Below are 25,189 nucleotides of genomic sequence, written 5' to 3' on the forward strand. Positions count from 1 at the left end.
ACTTTTCCCATTCTACTTTTTGAAATTCTAGGAACCAGCAGTAGGCCTGCAGTCTGAGCGCAAACAGCTCTGTTAGCAACATATGGAACAATCAGAGCTCTGATGTATAATGGAGCTGATTATTAAGACTTTTATGTGAGAAGGAGAATATCAAATTCCATTCTGGATGTAACAGGGAGCCAATGAAGAGAAGCTACAACAGAAGAAATGTGATCGCTCTCTCTCTCTTTCATTTTTATCAGAACTCTTGCTGCAGCATTTTGGACCAGCTCAAGGATTTTGACTGTATTTTGTGGACTTCCTGATCGTAAACAATTACAGTAGTCCAGCCTTGAAGTAAATCCATGGACTTGTTTTTCAGCATCCCTCCTGGACAGGATATTTCTAATTGTGGCAATATTCTAGAGATGAAAGAAGGAGATTAGAGAAACCTGTTTAACATAGGATTTACATTACATATCCTGGTCAATAATAGCACCAAGATTCATTACTTTATTGTTGGAGGCTAATTTAATACAATCCAGGTCATTGTTTTTCATAAGTTCTGGTCCAAAGACCAGACACTTTGGTATGCTTAACTGAGATGTTTCTAATGCTGAGTTTGCATAACAATCTACTTTACCAGAACAACATTCTAAGGATATGCAAACATTAAAAGCATGTCTTGAACACAGAAGATCCTCCATGTAAGCATCAATAAAAAAAATAATAAATATAACAAAATAAAATTGAATCAGTTTACTTCACTTTGCTGGGTTGTTTGATTTTCAGTGTTGCCTTCCAGTCTGGTGTACAAGAGGATAATGCAACTGAACAACATTCAGTCTGCTTTGGTGTTTTATTGTTGGGAGAACCTAGAATACAACTTCATATTCCAAATCTACAAACTATTTTTAAAGATTTACTGTCCTCTTGGTTCCTTTTGTGGAATCTTGAGGTTTTCTGTAATCACTGAAGACTTCATGGAGGAGCTGATTTCAGCCTGAATAAGGCTGAACAGTGATCAAATAATATTCATCATAGGACTTATCTCCGGACTTACTAACTACACAGCGGGTTGAATGTTTTTCCAGCCACAGCACTTAAAAGATTTGGAAAAGAGTTGGAGATGGCAAGTGTAAAATACTAACATCTCTATAAGCAGTCCTCTGTTCCACATTTTCTTCAAGTGGTTTAATATTTCTACCCAATAAAGTTGTTTTCAAGGAAAATTCACAAAGTTCTGATTTCACTGACAGTTTTATCCCCCATTTATCTGTAATATCAGACTCAACTGGCACTCGTAATGCCTCTGAGGGAACGGAGAAGTGATGCGAAGCAGAGTGGTGCTGATGACGAAGGGGAGTCACCGTCAGATTCTGAGGCAGACTGAGAGAAATCTGACAATAATGTGGCAGTTCTATCAGTTGTCACCCAGATGGAGGGCGTTGTGATGAGGTTGTGACAGGGTGGAAGAACGGAGGGATGGTGTGGCACGGCTGCCAGGTCCAGGTCTCCACCGGGTCAGGCAGCAGGACTTCACCCCCCGCTGAGAACCCTGGAAGAAAGAAGAGGACAGTGGAGGTGTGCCAGGAACATGCCCTGACTTTTATCCCTTCATCCAAAAGATCTTTTCATATTGTTTTTTTTATCACTGACACAGTGAGGGCCATCCACCACAACCCCAACAAATGCAGAAAAAAAAAAAAAAGAAAAACAAGTCACTAGAGCACAGAAGTGAAAGATATGGATGTTTTTTGGTCTCCTGATCTACATGTCTTAAGTCTCACCCCATCTACTAAGAATGACTGAAAAAATATTTGTCTTTATCATTTCTACCCATAGTGATGTCAACAGACTGGTTCCGATAGATACCTTAAAGCACCCACCTTAGTAATCCAGAGGATGATGGAAAGAAGGAGACAAATGGACATGATGATTCGTTCTGCTACACCTTACATCAGTGGTAGAACTGATGTTGTCATGGAACTGGGTATCATATTTACCTGGATAATTTATATACAACTCCCAAATTGTTCATGAGCTTGTCAAGAATGAAGATTGGAGCGTGTGGGAAGGCAGGGAGAACAGCCAAGATGTCCCAGAAGGGCAAAAACTCTCAGCCAAAAACCGTAGAGTCAGGGCTTAGGGTGAAGGATCAAGGTGGATGCGGGGCTGTGAGAGAGATTCTATGTCCAACACCAGTTGTGGGATGGACCTTGTGCAGGAACTTGTTGCTGCACTTTCTGAACACTCCCACAACAAATGGCTGTATGTTGCACCGTGACATGAGCCGGAGACTTCATGAAGGAGCGGATTTCAGCCTGAACAAGGCAGGTGTTTAACAGAGCAGGAGAGCTAATTGCGTTTCTGTGGGAATTTCCAGAGACACACATCCTGCACGAAACGCCACCAAAGGCAGACAAATGCAAACACTGCCTCCTGGTGGACAAAAAAAGCCATGACACCACAGAAGTGCTATGGTGTGTCCGTCTGTTTGGTGGATGACAGAAACTGCTTTTGGAGTGGCACAAATAATGTAGTAACCTCTCAACCTTTTGTAAGTGATTGTAAAGAGGTATTCTGAATAACCCTAAAAATATTCATTACACATGTTTGTGGGCTTAATAGTGAAAGAGTAAAGATTTTACCAACTCATATTTTAGATTTTAGAACGTAAAGGTACATTTACAAAGTTGAGATTGCGATGAAAGAAACAAAACCAGATAAAGTAATAGTGGGGATTTTATTTACAAAAAGTACTGCTATTCAAATGAGCATCATTTGAATGAGTTTCAAAATTATTGAATTGTACGATATATCCTGGACAAATAAAGTTACAACTTGACATGAATAAAACCAATGCCTATAATTTTATGTTAACATTTTTCTTGTGTCTGCTTACAGGCTTCTTTCTCTTGGAAAAAGCCAACCAACTTCCTGTCTGTCTTTTTCATTTCTGCTTCTTACTGAGGCAGTCTGAGAAAATGACAGCTTAATAGTAACTTGGGTCTTGGTGACGGGACTGAGACTGCTAAATTGTACTGATTTTAAAACATCCATTATGTGTTTTTAAGAAAAACAATGGATATGTTGAATGTGCATCTTAGACAGTCACCTTCCTGAAATAATGGCTTGAGTAATTTTTTTGCCAAAAGTGATTTTGGCAAAAATAAAAACAACAAAGTAAAATAAAAATAATTTTAAAAAAGACTTAGATCATCATTACAGGGATGTGCCTATATGAAATATGCAACAGGAGAATAAAAGGAAGGAATAAATTATCAAAGGAAGGGGAGGAAAAGGGAGGAAGGACAGAGTGAAGGACACTAGTTAGGAAGATGGACAAGAAACATGGAAACATGAGAGAATGAAAGGAGACAGAACACAAGCAAAGAAAAACAAAGGCAAGTAATTAAGGACACAAGGCAGAAAGAAAGAAAAACAAAAGATAGAAAGATTTCATTCTGATTTTTAAAAACTGATTTTTGCCCATAATAGTGATCCATATAAATATTCATAGATTAAACCTCAGAGTTATTTAAAGTAAACAGAATACCTTTATAATGCAGTACATCCATTTTAAAATCAAATTTACAGTTGAAACTAGAAATGTACAGTATATACACTCAATGAAAACACACATAAGACTATTATTCTCACTGTCTGTGGTTAAAAAAGGGAAAACATTTCTTGTTTGGGTCAGTTTGCTAGATGCTACAATGAGGAGACAGAATATCAGAGATTATTGGAAAATTATTAATCTTATCTTTTCTACTCATATTAATTGCCATATTTGTTAGACCAAGACTAAAAATCATTTTGCCCTTTTCTGTTTCTATCATGGGCTGCACAGTGGTGCAGTTGGTAGCACTGTTGCCTTGCAGCAAGAAGGTCCTGGGTTTGATTCCCGGCCCGGGGTTTTAATGCATGGAGTTTGCATGTTCTCCCTGTGCATGGTGGGTTCTCTCCGGGTTCTCTGGCTTCCTCCCACAGTCCAAAAACATGACTGTCAGGTTAATTGGTTTCTCCAAATTCTCCCTGGGTGTGTGTGTGTGTGCCTGGTTGTCTGTCCTGTCTGTTTCTGTGTTGCCCTGTGACAGACTGGCGACCTGTCCAGGGTGAACCCCGCCTCTCGCCCGGGTTAGCTGGAGATAGACCAACACCCCTCCTAACCCCACCAGGGACAAGGGTGTAAGAAAATGGATGGATGGATGTTTCTATCATATGAAAAGCCAAAATTAAAAAAAAAAAGTTTAATGAAACATTCTCAAAATGGTTCCCAGATGTCACCAAGTTATGTAAATAAATCCATGTAATTCTCTTCAGAGTGAGCCGATTAATACGGCATACTTTTTCCATGTTTAGAAAAAGTATAAACATATAAACATATATAAACCTCACTATAAGTCACAATAATGTCTTTCAATATCCTTCTCAGACATATGGCTGTTTCCAAATGATTTCCATCAAAATCATTAACGTCCCGTCCTAAAATCATGTGTTCATTCACAACTCAACTGCAAACCTACTAATTTTTCTGAAAAATAAAATAAAATAACAATAACAATAACAAACAAACAAAAAACAACAACAAAACACATCATTGACTTGGAATGACTGGAGCATACATATTTAATACGGTTAACTTTATATTTTTGTACTTGATGTTTTTCAACAATCTTCCAGATATGAAATCTTTGGCTTCTGTAGAAAATTAAGGAACATTTATTTAGAAAAGAATCGCTGCTCCAGCACTCAGTGAGGTTTTATGACGCAGAACAACATTTCTGTCCCATCAACTTCATTATGAAGAGATGAGACGGGTTTCTTAAGCCATCAGACGTCTTTTGTTTCATTAACCACTTAGCTTAATCAAAAACAAACATTTTTCTGAGGGAAATAGTCATCAACAACATACCCTTTTTTCCTTCACTTATTTCCAAACACAGTCTAAACACCTTTACTGAAAGCAGCTCAAAAACTTCATGGATTTTGATCAATCAAACCCATCAACTTTAGATTTCGTTACCATCTTCAGTGCCTCATTGTCATTTTTAGAATCATATACACTTGTGTCCTAATCGAATCAAATCAGAAAAGCTTCAACTTTTCTGATTTGAAACCTGAGGGGAGCATTTTGATAGCTGTGATCTGACCGTGGCATGAAGAGTCCTTCAGCAGTACATCATCGCTGATGAAAGGTGGCAAATCAGAGACGATGATCCTTTGTCTGGGTTCACTGGAGGGAAGACAGCAGTGGGAGTATTTCTCTAAACAAGTCCCCCACCTAATGATACTATTCATCTTGTCAATAGAATACCCAGGGCCGTGCAGAGACCTTTGGAGGGGCAGGAGCTCAAAGTTAAAAAAGGGGCACATTGGACAAGATTTTAAAACACCGTACAACAGCATAGCAACAACCCATATTAATCAAGAATTTAATTGGATCCTACTATATCATTGCCATCATGTGGGGACAATGCAAAGCAAATCTAGTCTATATTTTCCCCAACATGTATAAAGTTGCTGTTTTTGCTGCTGACAGTCCTGGAGATCTGAGCTGATCTGAGACTGTAGCTGTTAAACAGACCAGAGGAGAGAAGGTCAAAGGTTATGAAGTTATGAAATAAGCATAATTAGGGCTTACTAATTAAGCCCTAATACTATCTATTTAACCTCTACAACAATTTGGCTATAGACTGATTTATAGATCAAAAAAGCTCAAAGGGGTTAACTCTATATAATTTTTTTGATGTTAGCACCTCTGAGATCTAGAATTATAAGACTGAGATATCAAGGCAAAGAAAACTCAGTAGCTGCTGGTAGGGGCCATTCAGGGGCCCTTAGAAATGGTTTAAATGTAACACAGACCATAGATCTAAACCTGTAGCATCATTTATAGAGAATGACAATGTTATTACATTTTATTTAATGCATTCAGCTGAGAAAAAAAATACATTTAGGATTTAATTAGGAAGTTTACTTTGTAAAAGTTTAAAGAATCATCTTGATAGTTTGATTGTTGTGTTACCATGGCTACAATATGGTGTAATCTTTGTGTTTGAGCTGGGTTTGTTCACAGATACATAACAGCAAATAACCATAATCGGTGATTGGTTTTAAACTGGCTGCGCAGTAGCGCAGTTGAGCAATTGGTAGCACTGTTGCCTTGCAGCAAGAAGGTCCTGAGTTCGATTCCCGACCCGGGGTCTTTCTGCAAGGAGTTTGCATGTTCTCCCTGTGCATGGTGGATTCTCTCCAGGGAGGGCTTCCTCCCACAGTCCAAAAACATGACTGTTAGGTAAATTAGTCTCTAAATTCTCCCTAGGTGTGTGTGTGCATGGTTGTTTGTCTGTTCCTGTGTTGCCCTGCGACAGACAGGCGACCTTTCACCCGGAAAGTTAGCTGGAGATAGACACCAGCACCTACCGACCCCACTAGGGACAAGGGTGTAAGAAAATGGATGGATGATTTTAAACTGGCCAATAAACCTGGTCTCCCTCTCACAGATTCACCTTATCTATATTTAAACATGTTATTGATGCTGAGGTTCTTAGTAGGAATGGGGGCTGGAGGGGGTCTGTCTAAGGCCCCATATTACCTCGGGCCGGCCCTGCATGAACAGTCGCTGCGATGCGCATCTCTGGAATCTACCTGGAATCTACCTGGAATCTACCTGGAATCCCCCGGTGGCCCCTATGCCAGTCCCCCGATGCTTTGGGGACATTTTGATCAATTTCATTGTGGCATGTTTGGCTTTATGCTGCGGTTCTAATTATTGCTATAATATTTTCTCTGATGTTTATTTTGTGAACTCTAAATGCTCTGGGCCGAATCTTCCTTTAACACTTGAGGTTCTGCAATAACTTCTATTTACAGTCGCTCACCTCCAGCCCAGATCCCGTCAGCAGCGGCTTTAACCCGCCTGGTAGAAACGTTAAGGAGAAGCAGAGCTAACAGAGAGCAGGTGGTACCGGGTGGTACCAGGTGGTACCGGGGCTTTGAGGTGAATAACTATTGAGGTGAATAACTATTACAATGCATTCAAACACTTAGGAACGTCTGTGATAGAGGATTTTGTTTTTATTTTGCTTACTTTGTAAAAAAAAAAAAAAAAAACCTGAATAGCAGCTTTTAAGTACAAAAGGAGCAAAACTTTTGGCTTGTTTTATTGGAGAAACAAATCATCAAGGGAGTGCAAATTCATGAACGTGACATTTGTAAGGCAAGAGCTCCTCAGTGCGTAAAGCTGTCAGAATAGTAGCTTGCCCTTTTTGTTCCTCTGCAAGGTTGTTGTAATTATGGGTATTTTTCACCAAAAGAGAAGCAGCGTTATTAGTTCTATTGGAGCAGAGGAATCATCTACAAGGACTTTTCACGACGTTATGCAGATTAGAGAGACAAGTCGGAGCAAAAGAGAGGCTTATCTCAATAGTAAATGCTCAAGTTGTTTCCGACTCTCTGAAGTGCCTCGGCGTCTCCAAGGTCAACAGCTGAATAAACGTTTTTATGGGGCTAATTCTCCAGCGTCTCCAGATATCTCGTCCAATTATGCCCTTTCTGTCTATGTCAAGTGACTTGTCACCCTTATCCCTCAATGTGTTTGCACTTTTTTCTCAAACTGTAGCTGCAGTGTGTTTGGCACTTGGCAAGTAATTTAACAGTGAAAAACCCAGCAACTTCAAACATTAAATCCTATTTTAAAAATGTTCTGCTGTTGTTTATCTGTCATCCTCCCCTCCTACAGTTGAAACCGGAAGTTTACATACACTGAATAATAAGAAACATCCACTTTTTCTTTCCCCCACTGGCTGAAGTCCACTCAAATTTGTCTTGTTTCAGGTCAGTTAGAATTACCAAAATGATTTCTATTTTCTAAATGTCACAATAATGAGAAAGAATATGTCAGAGATTAATTTCCTAGTGTCTTCAAAATCAGAAGTTCACATACATTTCCTCAGTATTTGGTAGCATTGCCTTTGAACTGTAGCTTTTGGGTCAAACGTTTTAGATTTCCTTCCATGCTAAAGTTTGCTTACAAGCATTCCCCTTCTCCTTTAAATATAACAATGGTCATTATGACCAAACAGTTCCACTTTACTGTCATCAGGCCACACAGGACATGTCGCCAGAAATGAAGGTCTTTGTTCCTGTGTGTATTTGCAAACTGCAATCTGACTTTTTATGTTTATTTTGAAGTAATGGCTTCCTCTTCACTGAGTGGCCGTTCAGGACATGTTGGTTCAGGATATGTTTCACTGTAGATAATGACTCCAGCCAGCATTTTCACAAGTGTTTTGGCTTTAGTCTGGGCTCAATCTGCACATTTGGACATTTGAGACATGGTACCAATCTCCTGCCTGAGCAGTATGATGGTTGGACATTCCCATCATGTCTATATTTGTGTGTTATTGTTTGAACAGATGAATGTAGCTCCTTCAAGTATCTGGAAATTGTTCACAAGACTTGAGCAGCCTCATGCTCCTTTTCCTGATATCTTCATTTAACCTCCTCATTGTGTCAAACCTGAAAGCAGTCTGTTTCAGGAGAGGCCTTAACTGACACATTTGAGTTAATTGGAGCCTCACCTGTAGATGTATTTTAACCTATCAGAGGTTTCCAAAACCATGAAATCTTCAACGAAGTATGTAAACTTCTGATTTTGAAGACATTGAAGACTTGTTCTTTCTCTTATTACTGATGTATTTAGTAAATAGAAATATTTTTGTCATTTTAATTGACCTGAAATAAGAGACGTTTGGTGAGATTTAATTTCAGTCAGCGAAAAAAAAGATGAATATGTCTTTTTATTGAGTATATGTAAACTTTTGATTTCAACTGTATGTAGGGATTTTTCTGCCAATGGGAATTCTAGCATCAGCCACTTTGAGAAACCATCTAATTAGGCATAAATGGACGATTTCCAACATAGGCAAATGGGCAAAATCTTGCCAGGGGACCAATCACTCTAAGCCTGACACAACAGAGAGGCCATCTAACAGTACTAATCCCATTCAAAGGAAAGCTCATGCTCACGTAAAGCCAACAAATCTGCTACAAAACAGCATTTCTTAGAAAACAATGTTTTTTTCCCCCCTCTCTTTGCGGCACCGATCTGGTATCTTTCATGCTTGTCGAACAGTTGGAGGCTTTGGAAATCGTCGTTCTGAGAAATGAATGTGTCGGAGAAGCTGATTGAGTTTCTGTACCGAGTAGCAAAAACTGAAATGACATTCTTTTACAATCACCAGCATGGTAGCACCGCACATGCTGATTCATGGTTGTGTTTTGACAGTGACATCCACTGCAGACTGGCTGTGGCTGCAGTTAAACTGATGCATCAGCCATGTGCCTCACAGTGTGAGTTTGTCTTCTCTCCCAGCTGGGAGGGCGGTGGCAGGAGGTATGGTGCAGTAAAACGGAGAATTGCTGTTTTCTTTCCAACACATTGTGTTGACACCTGTTGGAGCGTATATGCAACACATGTTTATGATAGATTTACTAAAAGTGGTTTGGTGCATAAATCCAATCTCAATGGTACAAAAACACTCCACACAGAAAATATACTCTCTACAAAAACAAAGTCAAAGTGGAAAAGCTGTGAGAGGAAAACTAGTAAATTAGTAAATTATTAAATCCAAACTGCTGAGACAGACATAGTATAAATGTGAACACTACTCTAGTTTTTTTCTTTCAAATGTCTTTTTTTTAATTAATTACTGGCAATAAATATTGAAAAATATGATACAAAGTATAGCCATAACATTGTAGCCGGTTTCAACCCATAAACAAATCCCTAGACATCCTACACTCACACAAAACTAACACTACTCTAGCTTTTAATGTATTTAATAGGCAGATGTTCTGATAGAGCTGCACAGTGGCGCAGTTGCCTTGCAGTAATAAGGTCCTGGGTTCGATTCCTGGCTCGGGGCCTTTCTGCACAGACTTTGCATGTTCTCCCTGTGCATGGTGGGTTCTCTCCAGATACGCCGGTTTCCTCCCACAGTCCAAAAACATGACTGTTAGTTTAATTAGGTTAATAAAGTCTCTCTAAATTCTCCCTAGGTGTGAGTGTGTGTGTGCATGGTTGTCCTGTCTGTCTCTGTGTTGCCCTGCGACAGACTGGCAACCTGTCCAGGGTGAACCCCGCCTCTCGCCCGGAACGTTAGCTGGAGATAGACACCAGCACCTCCCGACCCCACTAGGGACAAGGGTGTTAGAAAATGGATGGATGGATATGTTCTGATAAAGTACCAATTTGCTGCCTTTCCGTAAAGACATTTCAGTCACATACTTAATTTACAAGTATGTTTAACTTAATTTCCAGACCATAATTCAAACAGTTTCAAAATATTTCACAAATACTTAAGCTTGTCTGACAATCTTTTCAGCCATTGTCTTCCTTGTTCAAATGTTCAAATTTATGGAACATTTCAGTGTCAACTTATCAGAACTGTTATTTGTCTATCTCTTATGAATCAATCACTGAACTCCCTCTGACGTCAGGCTTGGTTTCTAGGGTTAAGATTAAGGTTTATCAGATTTAAATTTGTATTTATTTTGTTTTGTTTGTTTTCTTCTGTATACTTTTAGAAATGCTATACTCTATTCATTTGCAGAGACCTGGTCTTGACCCACAGGGGGGTTGTAAAACAGACCAAATTAATATCTCATCTCTAACTTTTATCGAGTCATACGTGCAGTTCATCATTAGACCACATGAGGGAGCAAGTTGCCTGTTTATAGAGCAGTACCCTAACCCTAACCCTGTCCAATAAATTGACATAAAATTTTATTTGTCCTTCAATATTTAGCAAAAAAAAAATACTAATAAAAATAAATTCCTAAATGCAGAATGTAGTTTTTTTTCAGGTCCTTTAATTCTCATGCTAGATAGCAATAACTTAAACAATGACTTTGTAAACAAGAGTGGCTTTCTTATGCATGGACTGATGATAAAAATTATAGAGTGAGAACTGTTGTATGCATGTAATCTTACTGGCCTGATTGATGACCTTGACCTTCTTTTCTATACCTGCTGGTACAGAGAAGTCCTCGTCTCTTGGATGTTTTAAACAGGTAGGGTTCATCACATACTGCTTTATTTCATGACACAGGTAGATCCAGAAAAATTATGGTCTGGAAGAATTTATGGCTTTACTGAGAATCAAGCACACTGTTAACAGAGACTGCCATTGACCAGGAGGTAACTGACCCATATTGTATCTCTACTGTCAAAACAGCTGCTCCTATAGGAGATCTTCTTCGTGCACCAAAACAATCTAGTTCTCCACATCCAATGGTGAGTCAAGCCATCAGCATCAATGTTTTCTTTGCTTGGGCAGTGTTTCTACCTGCCCAGGGTGTACTCTGTCTCGTCTGACCCAGTTACTACTGGAGTTAGCCCCAGTAGCATATCCCAATCAAATCATGAGCCTCCCTTTACAACTTCAAAAACAAGACTTTGATGAAATACTGGTCTGTGAAGTCCTGATTCTCTATACCGCCAAGGCCATCAGGGCAAACAAAACATGTTTAAGGTTGTCACATTGCAATTTGGCTTGATTGTTGTAGTTCCCTCTTAGTCCCTGCAAAAACTGTAATAGTCCCAGTCCCTTTCTCCTCCACTCTCCCTTTACAAACGTGTGACCAGCTTCTTCCCTGTCTGTCAGTCATGTGGTGTGTACACCTCTCACTTGCAGTCTCTCAGGGAATCGTGGAAATAGACAGCAGCCATAGCCATTTTGGTGACTTCATCTCAGTCAAGGATGATGGTTGTGCAAAAGACCTACCATCTGTTGGGTAGGATGTCAAAGGCATTCTACACAAGCCTGCATGTCCTTGACAGTTGGTAATAAAAGACTTTTCACTGCTTGTCCAGTTGTCTGTGAGACTACGACTTTATTAGCTCAGTGAGAAGTGGAAAGGTGTCATCTCCCACAAACATGACAGATGCCACAACAGTTTTTGGCAATGGATTTAGCCAAAAACATTCTATAAAAGTCAGAATGTACAAGAGACCTCCATTTTCAGCTCACCACTGAGCGCCAATACAGGAACCTACATTGACAGGGACAAAGGAATACAGTACACATGTAAGGGTCAGTAGAAAGGACACAATAGAACACTCTCTCCATGTCTTCCTGCGTTTCCACAGTCTGAGTCTTATTTTGATTATTGAGTGAGTACATTCAGTTTGCCATCAAACCTGCAATTGGCATCAACAGCCATCATTAAAGCAGAAAATGTGTCTTTATAGCTTCCGAAAGTGTTTCCATGGTGTGACTGCTTAAATATGGATGTGTTTCTCATATAGGGCACCAAAGGAATTTGGAAACTGCCACTGCCACGCCTTAAACTCTTCAGCCTCCATCCACCACTCAGAGTCTCTGCTGTTTGCAAATAGGCAACTTAAAAAGGAATAGGGTTTTCTCATCACTTATTGCCTGGGGTATGAGTAATTTAAAAGTAACATTAAGGTAATTTGCTAATGAAAGGTCAGCAATATATTGTGAGGAATCCTATGCACATTTTTTACAGGCAATGCCATGAATTTAGAAGTGTTCAATAACTACACTTGAAATGATAAAGAACTACACATTTATTCCCATACAAATTTTGTCAGTGAATGCATCACATATTGATCAGCATACATTCCCTCGTTTTTTTCAGCACTTGATTCAGTATGTCACAGACTATAGTGCTTGTCTTTACTGTATTATGTTCCGATTACTGGAAGCTGATTATACAGTAAAAGACACTTGCTAATTTTTGTCCGTGATTCATTTCAGTTGTTCGGTTGTTCAGTCTGACTGTAACCCAATGAATTTTTTCATGCCACATGAGCTGATAAGTAGGGGTGAGTGTGTGTGTGTATGTGTCCATGTCAGTCAAATAACAGCATGTCCCCAGACATGCTTCTCATTTCATCAGTGGCAGGGCACAGCTGTCTGTCTGCCTCTCTGTGTCAGTTTCCTGGCTCTAAAAGTGTCCTAAAGCAACTGTTTATTGATCTCTCCGTTATCTCTTCTGTAGAAGCAAAGGTTCCATAACTTTGCTATCCTACAGCATACATATGTGTTAACATAATGCCACTAAAGAAAGACATCAATAATAACCAAAGAGAAGCAATAGATGCTTCCCATCAATCTGGTAGAGGTTAAGAGGGCATTTCCAAAAAATGGAAATATCTACATCCTGATAAAGCAGGTTTTCTAGAAAGGTGCTCAGACAGACAGAAAACCAAAGAACTGTTACTACTTTTTACCTTAACAGTATTCCTTAAACAAATACACACAAAGACATATTTATTTCTTGCGTTTAACAGATAACCAACATGAACACCATGAACAAAACCTGTTACTAACTAAAGGAACCAAACCGTAATCCTAACATTCCATTTTAACTCACAGCAGCTAACATCAAAGACAAGCAATCCCAGCTGTCTTCCTGCCTGGACATTTGGTGAGTGGTTGAGAAGTTGGTGGGTTGGGGAAGCGACATAGTGTTTTCTATTAAAAGCAAGCGCTCAGAGTTCACAACCGGGACTGAGCCACCTTACCACATATACCCCTACCCTAACCCTCTTCGTTGAACGCTACAGCTTCAGTGTATCTATTTCAATGCATACTTAGTATATGTGTCACACTGAAATCTTCAAACTGCACACACTTCAACAGTTTCCTGTGGGATTAAGGATTTTTACGGCACAGATATGCACCTTCACAAGGTCCTGGTTTGTATCACATGGATTCTTTGTGCATATTCTGGTAAGAGTTCTTTATATTTCTGAGTAATTTGGTGTTAAGGAATTTGGCAATTGGTTCTGAAAACAGAGATTCTGAAGGGTCTAATTTACGACATAACTCTTCTCATCCTAGAAATTGAAACCATGTGAGGTCACTGATCTGTTTTTATAGGAATTCATTTTTAAAACTGGTATTCGTGTGACCTAAGAATCTAATTTATATGTTAAAGATACATATCATATTCACTGTAATATACAGTATGTAGGTATGTAGTGATATCAAGTGTGGTCAGACACAGGGGAGAGTTACCCTAACCCAACTGTACAAAATGGTATCTAACAAGTAGAATGTGAAAAACAGTCTTAGTCCAAGATGTTTCTGATACCTACCTTTGAGAAAATGAGATTTTTTTATAAATTGAAAAATATTCCAATGAAAATGTAGGCAGAAAATGATAAAAATCCAAAAATGTATATGAATTTTTAATGATTTTCAGAAAGTACTATGACTAACAATGTATGTATGGTATGCAGGTGTTTGTATGGGAAAATATAAGTCATATAAATCTAAGGATTTAAAAAATTTTTGCCTAATTTGTATATGAAATTTACTGTAGGTGACATCCCCTTAAAGACTGATAGCTAAGGTCACATATTTGTCACAGTGACCTTTTAGTCTCACATAGAGGTACACTCTACTTCCTGCAACCATCGGAATTGGATAAAAAAAGAAATTTTAGTCAGCGTATAATAATTTAGTTCAGGTTTGTCAAAAATGTTCTTATCTAATTCTAAGGTGGTTCGTACAAAAATAAAAACACTAATTGTCCCTTATGTGTTTTAACTAATAAAGTCAGAGTTTCATTATTTTAAACTGTTTTAAAAAAATCTATTCTGTTGTAGCGTTATATTAGTTCAGATTTGATCAGTATATGTAGTTTATATTAACCACAGAAGATGAAATAGACATCAGGTATTTTGGTGATAGAAGACTAAGAATCAGACGCAGAGATCTGCATTTTACAGTTCAGCAGTTGCGGTATTCTCAAGTGCTTACAAATGATTTGCATATTTCCTAACACAATTTCTTTCTAAGACAAACCAAATTACTGGCATACATGTAACAATATTAAAATGGTGGAGGCAAGAGACAACAAATACCATGCTGTCTGGAGCAGTGGTGTCCAAAGTCAGTTCTCAACATCCAGCATTGTGCATGTTTTAGAGCTTTCTCTGGTTTAGCACACCTGAACAAAATGACGGCCCGTTAATAGACCTCTGCAGAACTTTGACATGCAGAGGAAGTAATTGGACCAACTTCAATCAGTTGTGTTGGAACAGAGAGACATCTAAAGCCCCCCTCCACCTTTTTGTCACCCCATTGCTGGCGCAGGAGAACATCAGCAAATAGCAACACAGAGTGGTCAGTGACTGACAGCTCCAGGTGTTTCTCCTTCCCTTCTATTTCTGTTCTTGGATAAAATAACACGGACTTGACAACAAACAGGATGTAAGCAGACATTAACCGGGAAGGATAATGACAAATACAAGGAATGTACACTACACTACACCAACCCTGACCTCCTGATCTTTGACGAAAACTTGAAGTAGAACGTATAGAAGAAAACCAAACCTTCATGTGTGTCAGGGTACATGTGCATGTTCTCTGTTGCTGGCTTAATGAAACTTGATCCCAGTTTGTCCAGCTCAGGCTGGAGGAAACTTGCCAGTACATTCCCGGGATAGCACACATAGGATGCCACTTGGCTCCCACTGCTGTCTGTTGGGTCATTTGTACTGGTCTGTCTGACATGTTTACTATCACAGCAAATGCACTGACCATCCCACTTACTGTAAAGAATGAAATAATGTGAACTACAAGCTTCAATGTATTTCTTTGGGATTTTATGTCATATGCCAGCACAACGTAGCTTCCAATGGTGAAGTGGAAGGAAAAGGCTACAAAGTATTTAATTTTTTAAACAATACTGCAATATTCTTGAGGTATGCCTCTGCCAGTATTGCACATCTAGAGACTCAAATTTCTGTAAACAGGAGGAATACATTTGGGGAAATGAGGCTTATTATATAAAAGCTCTTCTGAGTAGTACAAGTCAAAAGGTACTGTAAAGTTCAGTACAACCTGAAAGGGTTGCCCAGTCTTTGCAAAACAGTTGCAGCTTAGTCAGATTCAATTCTCACCTCAGATTCCCAGTTAGACATTAGAGTTACTACAGGCTTCTTCTTGCTAGGTCTATGAATTTAGGTGGACAGCCATACTGTGCACCACTCTTTTCAGACTGGTGTAAAGAATTTAAATCAAGGTGTAATTTTCCTTCCATTTCACAGTTATGCACTATAGTAGATACCCAGCGATTGCAGGGACACATTCACCCTCAAATAGCTAAAATCCACAAATATTTGAGATCCCTCTAAAAACTCTTAGAACTTCCTATTTTAGTAGTTCACACACCAAAAAAATACCTTAATAGGCATTAGCACACACAATACGAACCACTTTGGCACTATGGCAAAACCTAGTTGGTCCTTTTGAATTGGCAGCTTTGCAAATGCAGCCAATAGTGTGTCAGGCAGCATTGCTTTCCGAGCTGCATTTTCTGTCGAACGTTGTAGATGTGGTGTACAAACAAATCTGTGAATGGTCAAATTTTCCACAAATAATTTCAAGCTACAGTCCACAGAAATGTCCACAAAAGGTCCTTTGTACATTATCCACAAAGGATAACGAGACTGGTGTTTGTCTGAGGTTGTGACATGACAACATGTGAAGAAGCTTAAGAGGTATGACTACTTAAATGACACTGTATTACTCAATTCTGTTTAATCTGTTTTCCTTTGTCGATGCCATTTGTCTCAGTGGCATCATATAGTTTATGGCAGCATAAACTATATGTAAACTTTATATATAAATATATATAACATTTAGTAAGGATGAAAACATCTAAGTCTGTTTACTTAAAGCATTGTGAGTATGGAGAGGTGTTAAATGTGTTTTATGTGTACTCATATCAAGCTGAAAGTCATTTCATGACAATTTGCTGGCCAGAGCCGGCTGCTCCAAACACCTGCTGAGCGCTGAGATTAGATCCACAAACAACCTATGGAGACGGATTTGATTGAGCGACAGCCAGTGGAGAAGCTTTTCACCAACATGGAATGTCAGTCACTTGTCCAGTGTTGCCATGAAGCTCTCTGCTCTGTTTGTCCTTGCCTGCCTCTAATCAGACAGTGTCCTCTCACCCTGCTTTTCTTCTGCACCTGTTTTCAGTCCTCATGTTTCTGAAATTAAGGGTTTCAGATCGCTGGTTGTAAATCGAGGAAAAGTTCAGAGCAGGATCCACAGTAAAGAGAATTTCCTTACTGCAGCTCTCATTGTGAAAATATTTCTGAAGGGCATGAAAGGGGGGCATTACCTCCGAATGTACTTCACTGAACTTGAACCTAAAGTTGGGCAAGCCATAGCTGAAATTGTGTTTATCTCTTTTTGCTTCAGGGTTGGGATCCTGCTCAGAAGACGAGACGAAGCTGGTGAAAACCCTGTTTACCGGTTATAACAAAGTGGTTCGTCCAGTTAACCACTTCAGCGATGCTGTAGAAGTCACAGTGGGCCTGCAGCTTATCCAACTTATTAGTGTGGTAAGGGTAAAAATTTCCCAGTGTATTTCCAAGAGTGGAAACAGTTTGGAAAATATTGGAAATTTACAACCAGCATTTAGGGGTGGAGATTTGTTGGCTTTTCATGGTTAGATTAGGATTCAGAAGGCTATGATTTGATTAGAAACCAGTTACTGACTCAACATGATCCCCCATCATCAACCCCTGTCACCTGCATCCATACAAATACAACCAGATCACCAGACAGGATCCCATACTTCAAAAAACACAAAGACCAAATACCTCAGACAAAACAGAGACAAAACTATTGAATACATGAAAACAATTTGAAAAAAAATTTGTGGGCCTCTGGACTTCATCAAACTATCTTAGAGGAGGAATGTTTTCTAAAAAAAGACCTTTCCGTAAAGCAAATGCCCTGAGTCTCAATGACGCTGAAGGGTAGCAAACTTACAATTAGCTTAGCCTTCAACAATGTAACATGGTTCCTCATGTTTGTTGTGCTTCAAAAATAATTTAGTTTTATTTCACATGTCCCACATATGGTGCGGCTCTCTTGTCCCATTCATTCCCATTTGATGCAGAGCTTGCTGGGTGTAGCGAAGTTGATAGTTTAATGAGTTGAAGGCATGTCATTTTAACAGTTTGCACACTACTTGTGGTCCTGGCGCAAATAATGTACACGCTCTATCATTTGTAGCATTTTACATATCAAAAAGTAAAAAGGGTCTGCTCTGCATAAGGATTTAAAGGGATTTATTTATTTTAAAGGTGATCATTTGAATAAGTCCTTATGAGGAGAGTCTTGGGATTTTTGAATTCATGAAGAGTAGTTGATCAACAGAATCAGTAAAATCTTGCACCATGTTTTAAACTGTAGTATGCAACATAATATCACTATCATTTGTATACATTTTTAGACGTCAAACATCATGAACAGTTACTTTACTTTTCGTCACTGTTTGATTCTAAAGTCAAGTTACAAGTCAATTGCTTTTTAAATACACCAATATGATTGGGATTTATTTTTAGTTTCTAACAAAATATGTTTCTAAAAGTCCCAGTGATGTCAGTTTATGTAAAATTTCTTTACAATATTTTTTTACTGACATTGAGTCACTATGTTGTTGTGACATTCTGTCTTAATGTTTGTAGACACATTTCACTGCATAATACTGGATGCAACTTTGATCAGTCCTATTATGTACTTAGTAGGAGCCCATCGATAAGTCAGCCACGATTTTCCTAATTTTGGGTGATTGGTGATCGGTCAATACTTACATGTGAAATCAATGATATCTACCTCTGCACAAGTCTGAAAATCAGCCATTGTCAACTTTTCTTTGCCCTGACTGAGAGAGAGCTGACTGACAGATCTGCCCATTCTATCTAATCTGGATGTGCTTGGTTAACAATAGTCCCCCCACTGTTGCCATCTTAACTATTTTGTTACTATATTTAGAAATTATTCAGATAAAAAAATCGGCATTGGCCAAAGTTGGAATAGGCAGGTCAGGCTTTGTAAACATCAATTTGCTACTAGCGATTCCCAAAGAAAGGCAGGCATTTGTCAAACTTGATGGCATGCTGAAGAGGCAGTTCAGTCATTTGATTCAGCTGTAATGAAGCAGGGATGCATCTAAAAGCTGCAGGACAGTTTATCTCGAGGTCAACAAGTTCATTTCTATCTCTGACGTTGTTCTTTTCTTTTTCTCAGGATGAAGTCAACCAGATTGTGACCACTAATGTCCGACTCCGACAGGTAGCTGTTTTGTGTGTAGCTATAATGTATTTAATTCAAAACATTTTATCAATTCATTTCAAGGGTGGGTAGCATGACAAGGAAGGTTTTAAACATGAATTTGATACACATGTATGGAGGGCCAAAAGGGCCATTATTTATGTATTTATTTTAAACGAGTAAATACATCAATAAATTATTAAGATCCATACTGATCTGTTGACATCCACTAGTTTTGCAATCCAAGTTTATTTTGGCCTTCCATACACATCCAATCCAGAACATTTATATTAAAAGATCATTCATCATCAATAGATCAGCCTGATCTATGTCAAATTACATTGGTTTAATAAGGTCAATCACCTGGGGAAGAATAAATAAACAGATTAATTATTTGGAGGGATGTCTTCCCATTTTTCATCCTAGCAATGGAAAGATGTGAACCTTCAGTGGGATCCAGATGCTTATGGAGGCATCAAAAAGATCCGAATTCCTTCAACAGACATATGGAAACCCGACTTAGTTCTGTACAACAAGTAAGCAGAACTGCTGCTCTGGTTTACACAGACATCTACTCTCAGCTTTAGCTAACTGAATATGTGGTCACACTCTGTCTGCCCTCTGCTTCCTTCCTGTTCCTCGTTCCAGTGCCGATGGTGATTTTGCCATCATCCATGAGACCAAAGTGCTGCTGGAGCACACAGGCATGATAACATGGAACCCACCTGCTATCTACAAGAGTTACTGTGAGATCATTGTCCTTCACTTCCCATTTGACCTCCAGAACTGCAGCATGAAACTGGGTACCTGGACATATGATGGCACACTGGTCATCATCAACCCAGTAAGAGTGAAGCTTTTAATATGTTGTCTTTGTTCAAAATGCATTGCTTTACAATAAGAAATGTCTCTGTGTTTGAAAATGTATTTGATAGAGCATCACAAGTTAGTGCAGAGTTGTGATGCAGAAAGGAAAGTGCATTTTGTGGATTTAATTTAACCCAATCGCTTACGTTTGGCTGTGACGTATGCAATGTGCCGGCTTGATGAAGTTTACCAGACTTTAATTGCTCAATATTTGGAAGCATAGCCAACACATACTGGATAGTTTCGTTCACTTCCTCCGCTGCTATTGTCTAAATACAACCATAGGCAGACTACAAGTCTAAAACATTGCAGAAACTCATCATTCACAAGTTTTCCTTCTGTCGATTGGACCCATTCAAATTCAATTGGAGAGATCAAACTGAATAGGAGAAATCCCAGACAGAGCATTAAAAGGAAATACAAATTGAGGGGAATTACGTAGAAAGGCAATAGCCAAGCTACCTGGAAGGTGAACCTCCATCCTAATTCCAAAACCCTTGGCAACCTCTGACAGGTTTTCTTTCTGGATTGCAATGCACCTAAATCCAGTAACTATACCACGATGAACCAGATTCCCTGTTCCATCCATCCATCCATCCATCCATCCATCCATTTTCTGTTCACCCTTTGTCCCTAATGGGGTCGGGAGGGTTGCCGGTGCCTATCTCCAGCTACGTTCCGGGCGAGAGGCGGGGTTCACCCTGGACAGGTCGCCAGTCTGTCGCAGGGCAACACAGAGACATACAGGACAAACAACCATTCACACACACACACTCACACCTAGGGAGAATTTAGAGAGACCAATTAACCTGACAGTCATGTTTTTGGACTGTGGGAGGAAGCCGGAGTACCCGGAGAGAACCCACGCGTGCACAGGGAGAACATGCAAACTCCATTCAGAAAGACCCCAGCCGGGAATCGAACCCAGGACCTTCTTGCTGCAAGGCAACAGTGCTACCAACTGCACCACTGTGCAGCCAGTTCCCTGTTCCTGTTAAAGAAAACAAAAACAATCCCCATACCATCTGCCACTGTGGGTGTGTTCAAGGTGCAAAATGTTAGCTTTCCTCCATATGTGAAAAAGTTGCTGTCTCAACTGATCAGTCCTCTTTGTGGCTTGGAGGTAACCTTGAATGGAAATTCTGATTGCGTTCTTCTTACCAGTTTTTCATAAAGTCCAGGTTAATGATTTGCACAACATAAATCATCGTAATAGCTGTCCTGTCTTCTAACTGAGCTATGGATCTCTGCAGGTCTCTGTAGGTGGACGTCCACGCCTTGGTTCCATTTTCAGATAATGGGTTACACCGTGCCCTTAAGAGACACTCAGCCTCCACAAAACCGTTCTACCTTGACTTGACTTGTGTTCCTTCTTATTCATGATGCTGTTGGTTCACAAACAAGAACTTCACAACAGCTAAGATAAATACACATAAGAGCTGGATTCATACTGAGATAAATGACACTCTGGTGAATTCCTTTTACTGACTGTGTGACTTCTGTCAAGCAATTGCTTGCACTGGTTTTGTTCAGCAGTATCAGAGTAAAGGTGACAGATAAAAAAAAGGAAGCCATGTTTTGCAAACCACAATTTTCCTCCTAAGTCATAATTATGATGAAACATGAAGTTCAATGTGTGTTTGCATATCTTAAGTTTGCTTTCTGGCTTTAGGACAGTGACCGACCGGACCTCAGTAACTTCATGGAGTCAGGTGAATGGGTGTTGAAGGACTACAGGAGCTGGAAACACTGGGTTTACTACACATGCTGCCTTGAGACGCCCTATCTGGACATCACCTACCATTTCCTGATGCTGCGGCTTCCCCTTTATTTCATTGTCAATGTCATAATTCCCTGCATGCTGTTCTCCTTTCTCACTGGACTAGTCTTCTACCTCCCTACTGATTCAGGTATGTAAATGTAGAAACAGCACCCTTTTTCTTTTACGATTTAAGAGAATAATTAATTTTCACAGTTCTCACAATGAATTTGCAGAAGCATGTATTGATGTTATTCTTAAACCTCAGTGTTTGCTGAGGTTCAAAGTGTAACACATGAAAGCAGAACAACCATAAAATAATGTGGAAATCTGGAAAGAAAACATTTTAAAAGAAAGAAAGCACAGAAAAGTTAACCTATGAAATGACATGACAAAACCAGCAGAAAAGCCATATTAACCCGTTTAATCCCACCGGCAACGATTGTTGCCAGACATTTTTTCTAACTTTAGAAGCTCTAAAAGAATTGTTTTGACTTTTGGCAGCTAACTGAAGTTTTAAAATAAAATAATAGGGTGTCTACTCTAACCAATATCAATTTCATGTAGCAAGTGTGAAAGGGTCACATGACCAGACCTCCTTACTTCCTGCCTGTAACGCTGGAGGTAAATGTCAGTCACAAACCTGTACAAGAGGAAGTCAGTAAAATACTTAAATAAAGAAATATAAATAAAATATTTTGAACATATGTTCTTTGAAGTGTCTTCTACTGATAGATGAAGAAAATTGTGTCCCTTCATTCATCTTTTGATCATAAGAGGAGTGAATGTAAGCATGGCAACAATTGTTGCCGCCAGCATAATACATAGACAGGCACTATGCTAGGCGTCCATTGGTTTGCTGTTTATTCTATATATCTTGCTGTTCCCACACAGCTTAAAACTATCAGATATTCTAGATCTTCTAGATCTGAAGGAACCTGAACATGATGTCTTCTACATCACTGTCATTCCCACAGTTGAAACCCTCCCTCCCCCCTAACCCTCCCCAAAGGGCGATCCTTTCCACAAAGTGTGGCCTATTCACTGAATGACGACTACAAGATGACGCCACGCCTGAAACTAGTTTAGGACAGAGACAAGGTGTAGTGATCGGTCTGCTAGAACAATGAAATTTCCTCTTAGATGCAGATTTGTTCATACTAACATTTTCACCTGACTTTGCCTAATTGATGAAATAATCAAATGAGGTCAAAGGTCACTTGGCACATTGAGACAATGACATCTGCAGGATGTGGGCATTGGATCTTTATGTGTTTAAAATATTTCTGAACACTCTAACCATTCGTTGTTATAATAGATTATGTATGTCATGATTTTTGTTATTCTTTTATATGTATAAATAGGCCAGATTTGTGTAATTCAGACTATGCAGTTTCCCACTGGCAACAATTGTTGCTGAGTATAAAACCTACATTTTCACTAAAATAACCAACATAAAATGTAATAATTCATAAACATCATGTGTTAGGGAGGTCCAAGGATTGAAATGCATGCATTTATTTTGCAGGAAAAAAATTTGGGATTAAACGGGTTAATAAAATAAAAACTTTCCTAATTTTTTTTCTTGGACATTTTGAGTTTAAAGTATTGTTTCACAAAAGTTGTAGTTTATATTTATAACTTTAATAGTGCGCTGAGAGATGAATTGTATGAATTAGGGAAAAAGTAAAACACAGATATGTGTGTATTTATCTCAGTGGCGATTTATGTCTCACGGTAAACAAAAAATGTCAGCCACGCATGAAGAGATCAATCAAAGAAAGGTAACGGCTGCTTGTCTTGCCTCTTTTCTCTCTCTCTCTTCATTTTTCACACATTCTTAAGGAACTTTTTGCGTTAATTCAGAAAACCCTAAAATAGCAGCCCACTCCCACACATGCAAGTTCACCCACTCAGCACCTGCAGCAATCAGCAGCCTTTACAGCTTCCTGTTTCTGTCTGAGTCGACCACTGAGCCAGAACGACGCAAAATTTTCCACATGAGCTGCTGATGTATTTACATCTCTACAGATACACTCACTAGTGATCTGTATATTGTGCAAAAGCAAAAGTTTCTCCTGTTTTTAGTTAATTCTGAGCAAATGAAGCAAAGACAAAATCATCCAACTTATAGCAAAAAACTTTGATCTTAACCTCATCTGAGATCAATACTTTTAACAATTTTCCTCTCAGATAGAAAGAAAGACATTTAACAAATATTTATTCATATCACAATTCCAAAAAAGTCCAATTACTCACATGTCAGAGAGAAAAGGAAAATCTCAAATATTAAAACAACTTACAAATCTATGTGGCTAAAATACCAAACAAACAAAAATAAACATTACACATGATAAAATATTACTGAAAGAAATAAAAGTCTAATCTTCTTTCAATGAACATAAAACATTTCTAATACGCCACAAGTAAGGAATATTAAAATTACAAGTAGCACCATAAAAGGCATGCATCAGAGAAAGGAAGAAGGAAACAGAAGTAAAAAGAAAGAAAACATGTTGAAACATGCTGATGAAACGCCAAACTTTGCATAAGCCAAAAAGTAGTGATAGCAAAGTCTGCAGAGTGTCAAAAGTGGAGTTTAAAATGCCGATGTGTCAAATTAGGAGGAAGTTCAGAGAAATGTTGTCTGAGAGCAGTAGCTTGAAGACCTATCAAACCGGCACCATCCCCAGTAATTTAAACGCTTGTTTAAGGCATTTTACACATTTAGACCAGGAGTCCCAACGCACTTAAAACTCAATATTTACATACACTGCTTGTTCTTTCACATTAAATCAAACAATTTTGTTTCTGTTTTAAGTCGGGGAGGATTGCCAAACTTCCTTCTGTTTGATAAATGATATAATTAGGAGAGATTTTTCCACAGAGTTGTTTTATGACTTTCTTCAAAATATTACATACAATAAAAGTATTAAAAGTGTTATGCCTTTGTAAACATCTACAAAATCAAAGCTGTCATTCACGTCATTTAGATAAATTACCGTCAAACGCGCCACTTCCTCGTGTGACATCATGAGAAAACAGATATCAGGAAGACAGATGCAGACTTTCATAACTCTGGTTCATCCCTGGGTAAAATGTGATGCTTGTTGTTGCAAAATGTGCGAATCTGACCCAGAACAAAAGCAAAACCTTGTGAAGATGCTGATGAAAGCTGGGAAGAGCCGTTATCTGATATGAACTGAAAGGCCGCTCTGCAAGGAAGAAGACCTGGAAAACATCTTCAGAGGCCTTTTATTTTAGGAGAAACAAAAGATTTAGTGTTTTGCCCCCCAAAATAAAAAAGGTGGAGGACACCATCTCATCTGGCAGTATCATGTTAGGCAGATTTTTTTGCTGGTGCAACTCAGAAGATAGATTAAGCAGAGAACACGTTGTGGTAGTTTGGAATGAAAAGCTCAAGACTTCAGTCAGAAAGTTGCAGCTTTGTTGG

The 25,189-nt window shown here is 38.9% G+C and overlaps 2 protein-coding genes across 2 annotated transcripts in view; both read left to right on the top strand.

The window, feature by feature from the left end:
• Nucleotides 1-13,562: 13,562 nt before the first annotated feature.
• LOC116712602 (acetylcholine receptor subunit alpha-like) lies at nt 13,563-22,059 on the top strand. Its single transcript, XM_032552409.1, has 6 exons — nt 13,563-13,754; nt 17,247-17,389; nt 19,086-19,130; nt 19,536-19,645; nt 19,758-19,953; nt 21,649-22,059. The coding sequence occupies exons 1-6, from the start codon at nt 13,700-13,702 to the stop codon at nt 21,892-21,894; spliced, it is 795 nt and encodes a 264-aa protein (XP_032408300.1). The 5' UTR covers nt 13,563-13,699; the 3' UTR covers nt 21,895-22,059.
• Nucleotides 22,060-24,375: 2,316 nt separating this feature from the next.
• Nucleotides 24,376-25,189, top strand: part of LOC116713414 (protein kinase C eta type-like) — a 1,777-nt gene continuing 963 nt past the window's right edge. Inside the window, 1 exon segment of the mRNA XM_032553555.1 lies at nt 24,376-24,427. Coding sequence (XP_032409446.1) covers nt 24,376-24,427 — 52 coding nt within the window.

Source organism: Xiphophorus hellerii, chromosome 22 (assembly GCF_003331165.1).
Source record: "Xiphophorus hellerii strain 12219 chromosome 22, Xiphophorus_hellerii-4.1, whole genome shotgun sequence".
Taxonomy (NCBI): domain Eukaryota; kingdom Metazoa; phylum Chordata; class Actinopteri; order Cyprinodontiformes; family Poeciliidae; genus Xiphophorus; species Xiphophorus hellerii.